Below are 17,392 nucleotides of genomic sequence, written 5' to 3'. Positions count from 1 at the left end.
CTTAATGCCCTGTTGTACTTTTGAAATGCAGTTAACGAATCTACACCCTTTCATAGAAAAACAAGTAAGTAAAGTCTAAAGTCGGGCGGGGCCAACTATATTATACCCTTCACCCCTATGTAAGCCAACATTTGGGTTACCATCTCAACTACTTCACATTTGCTGGAAGCTATATAAAGGAGACAATTTTTTACTTCTACAAAATCTCTAGAATTAAAATTTAAATCGGCTAACGCTATCCAGTTAATTGGAGGAAACTTCCATTGAAAATGGGTCTAAAATGTGTAATAGTCTACTATATTTCCCCAACTCTGGTATACGTATATATGGGAGCTATATATTATCTGAACCGATTTTGACTAAATTTGAGATGTATAGTTAGAATAATAATTCTGCTATCTAGGCGAAATTTCACGTAAATGTGAGTATAACTTTGGCCTCCTTGGTCATATGAGTGCAAATCGGACGGAAGATATATATGGGAGCCATATCTAAATCTGAACCGATTTCAACCAAATTTGGCACAATTACCGATACTACTAAACGGAACCCTTGCGCGAAGTTTGAAGCAAATCACGGCAAAACCCTGGATTTTGAGGCCATATAAGTTCAAATCTGACGAAAGATATGTATGGGAGCTATATCTAAATCTAAATCGATTTTGACAATATTTGGCACATACAATAGTATCGTTAAAAGTACCCCTTGTGCAAAATTTGAAGTATGTCAGGGCTAAACTCTGGCTTTTGAGATCATATAGGTCCAAATCGGGCGAAAGATTTATATGTGAGCTATATCTAAATCTGAACCGATTTTAACAAAATTTGACACACTTAACGATACTATTAAACGTACCCCTTGTCCAAAATTTGAAGCAAATCTGGCTTTTGTGGCTAGACAGACAGACAGACGGACATCGCTAACTTGACTCAGAATTTAATTCTAAGCCGATCGGTATACTTAAAGATGGGTCTATGACCACTATTTCTTGGCGTTACATACAAATGCACAAACTTATTATACCCTGTACCACAGTAGTGGTGAAGGGTATAAAATGAACTAAAAGTAAAGAAGAAAACCATTGGCGTCAAATCATGACCATTTTAAACATACAGTAGTTCATTCTTACTAAAATGTTCTTTTCCGTTAGTTCATTAAAATGTTTGAGACATATTCAAAAAAGTAAGATTTCATTAAGCTATGGAAATTTTCAAAAAATTTAATAATATTTAACTACTAGCAAATAATTTTTTTGAAATAAAAATAACTTAAATTTAGCATTAATTTAACTACGGAATTGTTTTTCTGTGTGAACCTTTATATGTCACCCAACATAGTTTTAGGGGAGCTATATGTCTTTAAATATATGCTGCATAAAATTAAAATTAGAATGCGGATCTTATTTACCAAATTTTCATTTTCTTTTTGCGATATATTAACAAAGTTACAAAAATGATATATAAAAGTGTTATAAAGATTTTGTTTCTTAAATTCAAAAAAAAATTTAAACCAAAGGTGCAAAATCCTCAAAATAACTATTGACCTATATTTGAATCCTTGTTGTATTTAAAGAGTCAATATCTCAGTTAATTTAAAGATTATTCCTTTAAATCAAATTTTTTTTCTTGTTTTAAGGAAAAAGTTCCTTACTTCAAAGAGTTACGATTTTATTGGGGAGAAGCAACTTTCAAAAATTCTTGTCCTAAATTAACTACCTAAGGCCCCAATTTGTTTGTCAGCTGATTAAATATTCAAAGTTAACGACGCAAAAGCAAGGAAACTAACCAAGAAAAATGTATACGGTAAAATTCAGTGTAAAGGGTGATACGGTCAAAATTTGGTCAAGGGAAAACGCGTGTAAATCGGTGGAATCGTTTATTTAAAAAATCAAATTAAATTTCTTTTTCAAGTTCAATTAGTATAAAATACAGGAAAATATTCAGTTAGGCTTTCGCTTTTCCAAATCCGAATTGCCGGGCCTCACGCTTGACACCTGCCATCAGATTTTGTACAGCCACCTTGTCCACCTTCTTCGCCGCAGAAAGCCAGTTTTCCTTGAACTGCTGCTCGTCCTTAGCAGTTTTTTGGTCTTCTTTAGGTTCCCAGCTTATTTGCGGCATCTCGGAGAGAGAGTTTAGGGTTTCGCTTGAAACTACCGGCAAACTCTCTTTGTCGTCTCAGCGGCTTCCGGTTTTCGATTTCCCCCCGATCCAGACTTCCTGGCTGTCGAAAAACGTTCCCCAAACACTTTAATTACATTTGTAACGGTTGATTTGGCAACTTTTAGCGATTTTGCCAGCTTTGAGTGCGAATAGCTCGGATTTTCGCGATGCGCGAGCAAAATTTGATACGCTGCTCTTCTTGCTTGGACGGCATTTTGACAACTGAAGAGTGAATTCCAAAATCAAAATAGGAGCAACATTCTACACACACACCTACATAATGAGGGGTGTTCAGGTTTTTTTAATGCAAAATTGAAAGAAATACCCCGTGTAAAAATTGAGAGATCTAGTCAGGTATGATTAGATCTCAAAATTGGCCCCTTTAGATATAAGCAGATATACCAACATATGATGAGATAGAATTAAATATAAATGTATATAATTCCATATATGACCAGATCTAACATCAGATCCAATAATATATAGGGACAGATATAATTACATCTTAGACATTAGATCTAGGCCAATTTTGCGATCTGATCAAATCTAATTCCATAGTAATTAGATATGATTAGATCTTACCATTTTTCGGATCTTCTCATATCTAAGTGAATCAAATTAGATCTCTCAATTTTTTCTCGGGACGTCAAGTTTATATTGACCAAATTTTGACCATATCACCCTTTATGCTGCAAAGGATCTTGAACAGGTTCAACTAAGTTTTCTTTTTATTTTATTGATTTTTGTTGTCTTAAGGTGTGTTTTCCTAAAAGCTTCCGTATTTAATGAAGCCCGCCTAAAGGCGGGATTGGCAATAGAGGGTTACCTTTATTTTAATTAAAAATTCCTTATTTTAAAGAAACTTGCTCTAATATTGCGTAAATTTGGAGTGCTTAAATTTAGGTTAGGTTAGGTTAGGTGGCAGCCCGATGTATCATGCTCACTTAGACTATTCAGTCCATTGTGATACCACATTGGTGAACTTCTCTCTTATCACTGAGTGCTGCCCGATTCCAGCCGAGTCCGAACGGCGTTCCACATTGCAGTGAAATCACTTAGAGCAGCTTTGAAACCCTCAGAAATGTCACCAGCATTACTGAGGTGGGATAATCCACCGCTGAAAAACTTTTTGGTGTTCGGTCGAAGCAGGAATCGAACCCACGACCTTGTGTATGCAAGACGGGCATGCTAACCATTGCACCAAGATTAAAGCAATATATTTTTTCAGTGTTCCAACATTTTCGGAACAATTTCCAAACGAACAATTTCCATACTATATTACATTTTTGCCACGAAACATCAACACGTGTCATATTTTCGGCGTAAAGTATTTCGTTCTCCAGAAAAGAACGGCGAATAGTTGGACGAAACCTGAGATTGAACCCATGGCATTTTTTATACACGGCTGGCATGCCACTGATTACACTACGGTGGCTCCATATTAAATAAACTACCAAATTTTCAACTGCATGGCTGTTTGTCCGTCCGGCTACGACTGTTTATTTGAATGTGGTATGCCATAGTAAGTTGTTCGTTCGATATATTTACATTAGACCATTTCCGTATAGTGAGATTTGGTAAAAAGTCTATTTTTAATTGTTGTTTGTTCACATTTTCCCGGATTTAACATTACACAGAGAAAAATGTTATTTGTCTCCAATCACTAAATTTATTGATTCAATTAATTTTCAATGGAATTTTTTGTTTCACTCCCACAAACTATACTATAAATTAGCAATTTACCAGTTAAAAAATTAATTGATACAATTAATTTTGGTGATTGAATCAATAAACACTTTTATTTAAAAATTTATTTAAAGCTCTAATTTGAACAATTTCGGTGATATTATTTTCTGTGTAAAATGCCTCAATTTTGAAGTAATTTTCATTTGTTATATATGCTAATATCATTTTCCTCTAAACCATTTGTGTTTATACAAAAAAATAAACTCCAATTTAACTATTTGTTTTTGTCTTTTTAGGCTTTACATCAGACCGCACGTTCTATTGGTCAATCACCATCCGGAGGACTTCAAGCCACATCTACGACAAATGCTGCTACCTCGGGCCCTGCAGGTGCTGTTACTAGTTCAGCAAAGGATGCCGATGCATCATCGTTGGTCTCGCTGAATTTCGTTATGCAGTTCCTATTCCACGAACTCAAGAATTCAAATCGCGTGCGAAAATGGTTTTATCGTAAACTTTCGCTGGAGTTGGATGAGTTGATAGCTAAAACAACAACGGGAAAGCTATTTGACAAATTAACGGTATGTATTCCACATTACAAACGAAGGGCCAATGCAGTGTTGTAGGATTTTTGTGTTCGTGTAAACATTGTGATAATTACATGACTGGTCCCTAGGGGAAAATTATAGAGTTGAGAATAATATGACTTTTGATTATGCAGTCACTTGGATTCATGGTTACAATACTTTAAAAAAGTCATGTGGTTTTCTGTAATTGAACATTTAAGTGCAACGTTCGATATGTTGGGAGATGAGATGAAATTATTTTATTGTCCTTAACCTACATGGAAACAAGAGGGAAAATGTTTAAGGTATGGTGAGGTTGCCTTTATTGCATAGGGAGCAGGGCTGTGGAGTCGAGCCAATTTTGCTCGACTCCGACTCCGACTCCGACTCCAGCATTTTTCATCAGCTCGACTCCGACTCCGGAGTCGACTCCGGGTAATATAACTAAATGTCATTTTAATACCACTAATTTGTAGTTCTATTGTGGGGGTACCGTAAGTAGATCGATATAAAGTATCATATTTATTTATGTGTGCAAAAAAAAAAGGTCTTAATTTCACATTAGATGCCAATTGAACTCTATATTTCAAATTTAGGGCAATGTTTAATAAATAAAATAATGATATAAATACCCATCATAATATGAGAAGATACCAACAGTATATGTATTTGTGGACCAAAATTATTGATACTATCTCAAATTCTACAAAATATATGTACTTAAAATTTAAATCTAACGTTATGGGACGTAACACAATTTTAACAAAAACTAAAAATGCAAGGAAAGTCTAAAGTCGGGCGGGCCGACTATAATATACTCTGCACAACTTTGTATTTAGATCTACATTTTGATAAAATCTCAAATCAGACTTCTACAAAACTCGGGCAATATTTGGGAAATATTTATAATTGTTTAGACAATTTCGCAAAAATGCATTTATGATTCATTCATTGAAAAATTTTAAAATTTCAGTCATTTCTACAAGTTTTCGACTTAGCAATGAGTATAAGTGAGCATACAATTTTGGAAAAATTTTTGTCTAGTAAATAAAATTTTGACTAAATTTTCTACAGAAACAAAATTTTGACTAAATTTTCTATAGAAATAAAATTTTGACCAAATATATAGAAATAAAATTTTGAATAACATTTTTATAGAAATAAAATTTGGCAACATTTTTTATAGAAATAAAAGTTTGAAAAAATTATCAATAGAAATACAATTTAAAAAAAATTGTGTAGCGAACTAAATTTTGCAAAATTTCTATAGAAATAAAATTTTGCAAAATATTCTATAGAAACAAAATTTTGACTAAATTTTCTATAGAAATAAAATGTTGACTAAATTTTATATAGAAAAAAATATTTCTATAGTCAGAGATGGCCTGCCATAATCTGTAAGGTATTTGACATACATTTACGACGTATTTTACCATACGTCAAAAACGTCGTAAACCTTCTGAAAACACTTAGTTTTTGGCAATATAAGAATTTATACAGTATGAACACCTGTTTTGGACCCGCTTATTTTGTACTTTTTTTATTCACGAATGTATTTTCATAATAAAAAAAGCCTTTTCAATAAAAGAAAATGCTAACCTTGGTAAACTACCTAGTTTTTTTTAAATTTAAGTATTTTTTTGTACAGTATACGTTTTTTAGAAGAATTTATGTTTTACTTGATTTGAGAACGCATTTTCCTTATAAAAAAATAGTAAAAATATGCATACTACTGTCAGTTGGATTTCACATAACCGGATTAAATTCGGATATGCTAATAATGCGTGGTTGGTATTTTGCATGCCCACACGTTGTACCTAAATCCGATTTTTGCTACAACAATTTTCACAATTTCAGCAATTTGAAAATGCATTGCATTCAAACGTTTATGCCTGCAAATTGCATTTGAGTAAAAATTTCAAAAATTTTATAATAGAAAAATTCTAAAATACTTCACAATGACGTTTCCATTAAAAATTGAAATCAAATCTAAGGATCGTGTAGGTGTTTTTGACATTTACTACGTTTTATAAAGTTATATGACGTTTTCGACGTTTACAACTTTTTGACAGTAGAAAACTCAAGAAAATGCTATACGGACCATCTCTGTCTATAGTAATACAATTCTGAATACATTTTTTATAGCAGTGAGTATCAGTGAGCATCAGTAAGAAAAAAATTGAGAAAATTTGCTATAGAAATAAAATTTTTTCTTATAGAAATAAAATTTTGAAAAAATTATCAATAAAAGTACAATTTTAGAAAAAATTTTGTGTAGTAAATAAAATCCAGCAAAATATTCTACAGAAACAAAATTTTGACTCAATTTTCTATAGAAATACAATTTTGACAAAATTTTCTATAGAAAAAAATATTTCTATAGTAATAAAATTTTGAATAAATTTTTTATAGAAATACAATTTTGACAAAATTTGCTATAGAACTAAAATGTTGACAACATTTTCTATAAAAACCAACTTTGAAAAATTTTCTGTCAATATTCCACATACGTATATGGCCTTAAAATAAAATTAAAAAAAAAATAATTTCGATTGTTCGAAATATTTCAAATAAATTGATATGAGCATTAAAATGGATCGATCCAGCCCATCTGCTAGTCTAACATTCTAGGAAACATAAAAAGATAGCCGTAATTGGAAGTTGATTTTCATTTATAATCATGCTGTACATTGATCGAATGAATAAAGCAATGGAAACTAATTTGCGTAAAAACTTAAAAAAATGTGAAGTGTTTTAAAAAATTTGATTTAGCCGGAGTCGGAGTCGAGCAAAATTTTTACGACTCCGACTCCAGCAAAATCTTCAGACTCCGACTCCTAGACTCCGACTCCGACTCCACAGCCCTGATAGGGAAAATCAAGTTCGGGTCTTAGTTTGAATTTGGAATTAATCTATAAATATATGAAAGTTTAAATGATTCCCAAGGCGTGACTACTACGCGATAAAATCTTATTCCTTTGACTACAACACAAATTTTTGTATGCAACTGAAATATTTTTGGCTCATGAAACGCCAGTCAGTTTACCGTGAGTTACAGTAACACGATGTTTTTGTGGCGTTCAAGTGTATTCTATAGAAACTTCCTTCTTGTAACAGTTTTTTTATTGGCTTGGTCCCTATACCCTGATAGGATTCGTCATTCGTCCGTCGAGCTTAAGAGACGTGACTTACTAATTAGATTGATATAAACAATCCCCACCATAGGATGGGGTTATACTTAGTTTGCAACACATCGAAATAGTGGCCTCAGACCACATAAAGTATACACAACTGACAGATTTATTTCAGTTATAATTCATTTTATTGTTTACAAGGTTACAAAAGCAGTGTGATACATTGCTTTCAGAAATAAAGTTATTTGTGATGGAATTCAAGCGTGATAGTGAGATCGTTAGATCTCTCCATCATTAAAGATACAGAATTTTGTTTTCTCCAATGAGATTCCAAATTAAGGAGTTTTTGAATAAATAAAGTGATATAATATACCTGCCAATTTAGTCAGCTGAAAATGTACACCTTCATTGGTCACCAGAACGATCGCGCCCTAATAGTCGCTCCCCGCTCGTATTCATCGACCTTGGGGTCAAAATAAATGCCGAATATTACCGGGAACATGTCCTAAACATTTCGACCAAAGGTCATGGACATTCCAACAAAAATCAAAACACTTCATCTAAGAATGGCTCAAAATGAAACACCTTGCTTCATTTCTACCGCATAATGACCAATAAAGTCTCCGGATTTCAATCAGTTGGATCTTGGCATTTGGACTGGGGCATTTTATAAATTACGGTTAGCTATAGATAAAAATATCAGAGTCACAATGTATTGACTTTGTTGGGCGTTTAAAGGACATACTTTGTGCCAAATGTAGCCAATTCGAATAAATCTAAAGTGGTTCTTAAATTTGATGGTATTTGCGGAATGTTATGCCAGGACTAAAACTTCTACTCCTCGTGAAAACTTTCACTTCTCTTAAGCTCGTAAATCGAAGTAATGCTATGAGCTCCATGTTCGTATGAGTATGGCATGCATATTTAGAATATTATTTCTACTCTCAATGCAAAAATGCACGGACATCGGAGTAAATCTTTGGCCATATAAGCATTAGCGTAGCTAGACAACTTTCGTAGCAAAAAATAATTGACTGAAGTTATAGGTTCAATTAATGTTTTATTTTATAAAAATGAATAAAAATTCAGATTTCAACATGACTAGACAATTAATTTATAAAAAAGAAACTAAATGTAGTTCCACACATTTTCCAAGAAAAAAAAAATTGGGTCACAACTTTAAAAGCACTTCCAAAAATGTCCTCATAAAGAAGTTCATTATTTTAACTACGCAGGAAGTTGTTTTAATTCAATTTTTTATAACTCGTGTTTTTCGTATATTTATTGGGTATTTTTTTTTTTTATGGGCTAAAAAAGAGTAAGAATTTATAAAATGGTAAAAATTTCTCAAATTTTGCCGCACAAATGCAAAATCCATTCTAGAAAATTTTAATAATTTTTGAAAATATTCGAAGTCAAATGTTTCAGACAAGCGTAATAATGCATTAAAAAACATAAAAATTTATTAAAAAATTTTATTCGGGAAAATATGACAAAATTTTTGAATTCAGCTTATAATAAAGAAACTAACTTACAATTTAGAAGACAATGTTAAGAATTACAATTGTATATTGCCATCGGCAACTGCTACCACAATGCAAAGTCGTAAATAGGTTCTTAAATTCTGGGGGGAGGGCTAAACTTTTTCTGGGGAGGTCTAAGCCCCCCCCAGAGACCTTCCTACGCTTATGCATATAGGTTAGGTTAGGTTAGATGGCAGCCCGATGTATCAGGCTCACTTAGACTATTCAGTCCATTGTGATACCACATTGGTGAACTTCTCTCTTATCACTGAGTGCTGCCCGATTCCATGTTAAGCTCAATGTAAGGGACCTCCTTTTTATAGCCGAGTCCGAACGGGGTTCCACATTGCAGTGAAACCACTTAGAGAAGTTTTGAAACCCTCAGAAATGTCACCAGCATTACTGAGGTGAGATAATCCACCGCTGAAAAACTTTTTGGTGTTCGGTCGAAGCAGGAAACGAACCCACGTCCTTGAGTATGTAAGGCGGGCATGCTAATCATTGCACCACGTTGGCTCCTATGTCTAAAACTGAACCTGAACATAATTCTACTCCCTGTTCAAAATTTCACGAAAATCGGAGTAAAACTCTGGCTTCTGAAGGCATATAAGTGAATATCGGGTGAAAGATATATGGGAGCTATATCTAGCTCTGAACCAATTTCAATCAAATTTGGCACATATTAGAATACAGCTAAGTGTACTGCTTGTGCAAAACTTGAAGCAAATCAGGGTAAAACTCTGGCTTCTGGGGTCATATAACTGTAACATTTAACTATATCTAAATCTGAACCGATATCTTCTAAAAGCAATAGGGTTCTATTCTGAGCAAAAAAAAAAAACATACTTGTGCCAAATAAGTCGATTGGACTAAAGCCACAGTGTGGCGCTGTGTATAAAACTTGGCTTTGGTTGAAAATTTCACGACTTCAATGGGAAGACGCAAATTTCAAAAATTTAGTGCCTTAAGTTTTTTCCAATTTAATTGAAAGCATTTAAAAGGCCGAATTAGTGACTTGAATTAAATGTTATTTTTCTAAAGAAGTTTGCCTTTAGGGTTTTGTAAATTTAGTACGCTAAAATTTAAGATGCCTACTATTTCGTATAAGAACACTATTTCGTTCAATGTATCAATATAAATATCGCATTAGCTCATATCGACCAGAAAGAAAAGACATACATTTTTGTTTAAACTTTTGCCATATTTATCCTGTATGCATTTCTTAAGTATACCTTAGAATGACGACAGAATTGTTAGGTCACGCAATTCCATTAAATGAAATAGTTCACGAAATGCTAGATTTTTGGCATTGGTTGGCGCATTGTCAGTTTGCTCAAAGGGGACAGTTTTTCTTTTGGTGAATTGCTATATCATCATATATAAGCCATAATGCCTGCTAAAATGCCGCTTTTAATGCACACAAAGTAATTTATGATAGTCCATTTTATAGGAGACTACTAAATAAAATGACTAATTTCTACCTATAAGACCTAATGGAAGTGAGGTTCGTTTGAAATGACCATAATGATATGAGAATTTTTAAAATAGATACATCAAAGTTGGTAAAATATGATTTGTGGCTTGATTTTCCAACTTTGGTCGCCCACCCCAACTTCAGCTGTTTGCGGATCCAAAAATAGTCGAACACAACATTTTGTGTTTTTTCAGCTGAATGCCTTTAGAAATTCCTTCTATATTTTTTTGCAACCCATCTTTATTTAGCTTTGTTTAGATGTGGGTTAATAGGAACAATGCCATTGCCGTCATTAGCAATGTTTTGTGTTGGTCGACAGAGTGACTGAAGGGAAGCAGACTAACGCACAATAGAATTTTCATTTACGCAGTAAAAAATTTCTCATATTGTCACATAGACACAAATATATTTTTTTTTTCAGATTTAATCACGAAATTAATTGATCCAGTTAATTTTTTAATTGAAATGGCTTCAATCACAGAATTAAAAATTGACTTTCAATTAAAAAATTAATTGAAAGTCAATTAAAAATGTTGTTGATCCAATTAAAAAATTAATTGATATTATTAATTTTTGTTTCAATTAAAAAATTTGTTGAATCAATTGAAATTTTAATTGAATTTTTTTTTTAACTCAACTAAGACTTTAATTGGAAAAATGTTCGTGAAATTTTTTTCTGTGTAGTCATATTATGATTTTGATAATCAATTTTTAAGAAATTACAATTTTGAATTTGAAAACTCAATACATTTCCAAAATCTTTGCCCTTTTTAAGGCTAAGTATTTATTGGACAACGCTAGGCTCTCTCTAATCTCAGAGTATACGAATTAGATATGATTAGATTGGGTTTGGTGCACTCAACGAAATTTTTGCAATTTAGGTAATGTTAGGGGTATAGTGGCAGACCGATATTTCAGGCTCACTTCGACTATTCAGTCCATTGTGGCACCATAGTGGTTAACTTCTCTCTTATCAGTGAGTGCTGCCCGATTCTATGTTTAGTCAATTTTTTCTTTAAACTACGACGTATTCTGTAAATAGTGCAAAACATTATTTATGTCTAATAATAATTTTTGAATTTTTCGAAAAATGTTTATTTATTTTTGTGATATCGGCGGGCAATCATTTTTTGTTGTACAGTTCAGTTAAAATTTTCTAAAATAAATTTAAATTTTCGATAATTAACCAAGATTTTCCTTCCTGGTGGATTCACTGTTTTTTTGAGTATATACGTTAGGATAGGTTGTGGAGGATGACAACAATTCTTGGATCCGATTAATGTGATTCCTCAAGGAAATGTTCTCTGCTTCTTCTTCCTGAAGTGGTCTCCTTTAACCCTTAAATGCGCACTGTATATTTTAAGATACAACCAAAAAATGCAAATGTTCTTTTTTTACCATTTTGAATATTATATATTTTTCGGAGGTGTCGGTGATCTTGTGCATTTAAGGGCTTCGCTCAAGAACTTTCGTATATCCATCTTCCTTAAAGTTGCTTATTGCAGTCAAATAGAGACCCTGATGAAAGCGAGAATGTTTCTTAAGCTACCCTCTCACATATCGGTGTGAACCTGAAAGAAAAAGGAGAGAAGTATTTTGTTTCTTTTAAAGCATAAAGCTAGACACTGTCACAGGAAGTAGTAAGAGTCTTACGTAACTTCCGGATTCAGGTACCATCGGCAATTGGCATCATCTTTGAGGCCAGTTCTTACCATATGTTTCCCAAGTGTGTTATGTTCAGTATTATTCCAATTTTCAACTCATGTCTGCTCATCGCCATCAGAATTTCGCAATTTCTCCGGTTCTTCTCGTCCCATATGAACTTGATTTGATACCCAATGTCCTCACCATATGTTAGTTCATCATATTTGACACACAGAAAAAAATTTATGTAGTTAAACTAACTAACTAGATTTAACATATTTTTATTGCAAACAAATATTTGTTTGTAGTTAATTTTTATTATTTCCTGCTAAATTTTCCACAGCCCAATGAAATTTTCGTTTTTTAAGTATGTCTCAAACATTTTATGAACTAAACGTGGGTATAAAGTTCAGTGATCGTACACATAAGTTCAATATGAACTACAGCAAATGAATTTTTTCGTACGATTCCCAAAAATAGTAAAAATGATCATGATTTGGCGCCTATGAGTTTCTTCTTTACTTTTAGTTATTTTTTCTTCTATGAGAGGGTGTAACTGGATACAACAGGGCATTAAATTTTCCTGGTTTTAACAACGCTTTGTAGAAATCTCAAAATATGGAGTGCAATTTAGTTCAATTTCCGTACGAGTTAGTTTATTCTTCCTATAAAACTGTTTACTTTTTTTGGTGAATCTGGTAAAGGTATGAATACAGCGAAGGAAAAAAGTGCGCAAGGACATTATTCGTTCCACGAACGCCCTACTTACCCATTATTCCACGCTCTCTACGACAGCTGCGGATTAGCTTAGACTTTATGTCCGTATTGGCCAAAGCCTATATAGCTGCTTGCCTGCCGATAAAAAGGCTAATATCGCTTCTGAATAACGGCCTAATCGACTCGTCGGCTTTATGATTGCAGAAATCTGTTCCTGAAAGATACTGCAATCGCTATCTAACTTGTACAACTCTCGTACTACTAGTTCACTGCAATGAATCCCACTTGTATTTCCTTCGTCTAACTTAGATCCATCTGTATAGACATTCAGAGTTCGGAAAGCTATCCACCATTCATCCCAGTCTTCGCCATACAGTCCGTCTCTCTATCATACTCAGCAAGATGTTCCGTATGCCTACAAACACAGCTTTCCAGTGTATCCTTAAAGGGTTCACAGCCAATAAAGCCTCATTCAACACATCTTAGATCGTATCCACGAATTTGTTTTTGCCGTGTATGCCACTGCCTTAATGGCTTTGCTGCTCAGTCCAATTAAAACCTCGTTTTGCATCAATAGCCATAGCAATAGTATATTACACCGATGTTATAGATTTCTCTGTATGCAGTACTGAGAGTACACTGAAAAAAATATTGTCGTGAGGTCAAGGATTTCATGTCTTTAAAATACGAATGCAAATTTTGCTTAGCATAGAAAATGCATTTCTCTAATATAAAGATCTTTTCCTTGTCCAAAAGTCGATAAACTTTTTAATGAAGTTGTATTGTCCTTATAGTTAAGTGATGTGACTTAAAAATGGGTATAATAACATGAAAGAAAAAATTTTTGGGCTAAGGTCAACTTGACTTTAATAATTCAGAAAAATTCTTTAAATTTAATGAAATTGTCTTTAAATTTATTGTCTTTTTGCATTTTCACTACAAAGCAAAAAATCGTTCAAATATAGGACATGTTTTTCAACACTTTATTTTAAAGACCTTTTTTACTTGAAACATGGCATAATCAGGGTTGGCCTGTCACAAACTGTGACTTTTGCGACATACATTTGCGACGGTATAATACGTATGTCGCAAATGTCGTAAACCTACTGTAGAAAACCTAATTTTGAATAGAAGAAATCCTGAACATTTTTTAATTTAGTTTGGCAGCATTCGTTGTGAGTTTCTGCAGAAATTTGTGAAAGTTTTCCCATGGTCAAGCCTATTTTCTTAGGTGGTATCGAAATTCCCGTTGGAGAGTGTGCAAAATACCTTGGGGTTATATTGGACAGGAGACTGAACTCAAAGCTAAGAAAGGACGAGAAAATCCACGGTTACGTGCAAACGGCAATAGGGAAAATGTGGGGAATAAAACCGAAAATTGTGAACATTCCCAAGAATTGAAACTTCTTCGCACATACCATCGTCTTGGATATCATCGAATTCGCTGCCTAGCTGACGCGACTAAAGTATTTTCAGTTTGCGACTTTTGTTACTTTTTCTACATTTACGACGCGTATGTGACGTTTTCGACGTTTACAACTTTGCGACAGTCGCAAACCTAAAAAAGTTTGATACAGACCATCTCTGGGCATAATTCGAGGCTGAATTTTGAAAATAAAGTTGTCGTTAACTCGTTTTTAAAGGACGTTGATAGCATATAAAGAAAAAAATCCGAAAAAAACGAAAAATTAAAATTTTCTTCCTATAAGCAAGTACACAAAACCCAAATTTAAAAGATAATTGCGTCTTAAAAGTATCCTTACTTGTATTCTCCGCTTCTTTGGCTAGGAATCAATACCAATTTTTTTAAAGTAAAGACAAAATCTTTGGAACCGGGCATGCTTTTTTTCAGTGTAGAGAAGAGTCAACAGATTTCCCCTTAAGGCTATTGTGATACCATAACTTATCAATAAGTGCTGTTCATTTCTATGTTTAGCTCTATGACAAGGATTTCCGAGTTCGAATGGTATTTCAAATTGCGGTGAAACCACTTAGAGATGCTTTAATACACTCAGAAATACCACCAGCCTTACAGAAAGAGAATAAACCTCCTCTAAAAAGCTTGATGGTGTTTGGTCGAAACTGCGTTTGAACCCACGACCCTGTGTATGGAACGTGGGAATGGTAACCACTGCACTATGGTGGCTCCCGCTTACTGATATTAATTATGTCCAACGTTTCTTTGTGTGTATGTCCTGTTTCTCTGTGTGTATGGCACCGTCCTTCTTTCTAACCATACTACTGTTTACTACTGCTCTTTTGAGAGCCTTCAGATGAGATATATTAACCATTGTTCTATGCATCTCACACCACTCTCTACACAACTCCCAGACCATTGAAATTGTGTTTGTTATGCGCACTACTCATCCTTTTTGTATGTCATCTTCAATTTCCTTCCTTCCTTTTTTTCAATGAAAAACATCACAAGGAATAAATATGGCATGGCAGTAGGAGGAGTACTGTGGAAATTGTATTCTCGACTAGGCGTGGGTTGTTGCACTGCTAGTTTACTTATTGTGTTCGTTCATCTTTAAAAAGGCGCCTGTTTGTGGCACTTTTATCAAGCCATTGAAGAGTAGTTGTTGAGTAAAAAGATTAGGTTGTTCTGTAAAATAACAGACCAAAAACAGAATAAAACACACTTGTTATTATTCTTCTCAAGGGAGTTTATTATCATAGATAGGAAGAGTGTACTGCTGTAGACTATAACAACTTGTGAATATTTTATATTTTTAGCATTCCAAGAAAATAAATATATTTTAAAGCAGTTTATTATTCTGATAATTTAGCCTTATATATGCTAATTTAATTTTAAAAATAGCATTCATTCAGTATAATATTTAAATGCTAAATTACTCGTTTTAAACATTGCAACTTGGTTAAATGTTTTTGAAAAGGAGATGGATTACTTTTGGCCTAATGTGGGTATTATATTCGGGTTTCGCTATGAAATGCAGTTTATTTTCACCGACACTTTTTTAATCAATTAATTTCAAAACACATTAAATGTTAAGTTTAAGTTTGGAGTCAAAATGCAAAAAGACTATAAATTTAAAGACAATTTCATTAATTTTGAAGAATTCTTCAGAATTATGAAAGCCAAGTTTTCTTTCATGTTAAGACACACATTTTTACGCCAAATCACTTAATTATAAGGACTAAACCACTTCATTTAAAAGTTTATCGACTTTTTGGACCAGGAAAGAACTTAATATCAGAGAAATGCGTCCTCTAGGCAAAACAGTGTTGCCAGGTAATTTTTGATTCTTCCCCCCCAAATCTTAAGAAAAAAACCCTAAATTGGTCCAGACTTTTTTCAAAAACTCCCAAAAATTTTAAGTATGTAAGTAGTACAAGGCCAGTAGTAGGCCCAAAATTTCGTTAAAAATCCTTTAGTGATGCACTTATTAAAAATTAAATTTAACACAAATATATAAACTGAAAGAAGATTTTTTCTGAGGAACAAAATTTTAGACAAAATAAGTTTTTTAATGCAATTTTTTTTTGAAGTAAATAAAAATCATTACACCACTTGTCACAAATTTGGGTTCGATTCCTGCTTCGACCGAACACCAAAAATTTTTCAGCGGTGGATTATCCCACCTCAGTAATGCTGGTGATATTTCTGAGGGTTTCAAAGCTTCTCTAAGTGGTTGCACTGCAATGTGGAACGCCGTTCGGACTTGGCTATAAAAAGGAGGTCCCTTTACATTGAGCTTAACATGGAATCGGGCAGTGATACGAGAGAAGTTCACCAATGTGGTATCACAACGGACTGAATAGTCTAAGTGAGCCTGATCATCGGGCTGCCACCTAACCTAACCTAACTTTGTTTTTAATTGTATCAAATATTAAAAATGCCCCTTCAACAGATACGTTTAGAAAAGAACGTCATTGCATAATTGCTTGTATTTAGGAACATAAGTTGACTTCCCTTATTTTTTTCTCTTAATTCATGCCAGAATTGTTCCAAATTTTGTTGAGAATTGCTCCACTTTATAAGATCTAAGATATTTTTTTACCCCCAAAAATCCCGCCAAATAAATGTTACCCCTAAAAATCCCCCTAAACGTGTAAAAAACCCCTAAATTTGGGGGGAAAACCCCCAACCTGGCAACACTGAGGCAAAACAAAATTCGCTTTCGTATTTAAAGGACATGCAATCTTTGGCATCACTACAATATTTTTATATTTTTTTTCAAACATACAATGAAAATACTCTTTTTATATTCGAAAGTAGTGAATAACTTCACTTTTATTCATAGCAAAATGTCACCCAAATGAGAAGTAGCATAGACATGCATTACAAAAGTGAATAAAGGAATACACTCAAGAACATTATCAAAGACAATTTTATGTCGCGAACGGAAATTTTACAACTTAAATGAAACTTCTTCGTTATTTCAAAGAAAATGTTTCGTACTATTTATGAAGAAATTTTAACGCAAAATGTTTCGAATGAATAATTCTTCGTTAAATTAACGAA

At 33.3% G+C, this 17,392-nt stretch overlaps 1 protein-coding gene across 1 annotated transcript in view; it reads left to right on the top strand.

Moving 5' to 3' along the window:
• The window catches only part of Pdzd8 (PDZ domain containing 8), a 43,510-nt gene that overhangs the window by 3,050 nt on the left and 23,068 nt on the right, over window positions 1–17,392 (top strand). Inside the window, exon 2 of the mRNA XM_075302220.1 lies at window positions 4,145–4,429. Within this exon, the coding sequence (XP_075158335.1) occupies window positions 4,145–4,429 (285 nt within the window). The remainder of the gene's footprint in view (window positions 1–4,144; window positions 4,430–17,392) is intronic.

This window comes from Haematobia irritans, chromosome 3, assembly GCF_050003625.1.
Source record: "Haematobia irritans isolate KBUSLIRL chromosome 3, ASM5000362v1, whole genome shotgun sequence".
NCBI lineage: Eukaryota > Metazoa > Arthropoda > Insecta > Diptera > Muscidae > Haematobia > Haematobia irritans.
Note: the sequence above shows the minus strand (reverse complement) of the source record. Positions and strands in the feature narration are given on the sequence as shown.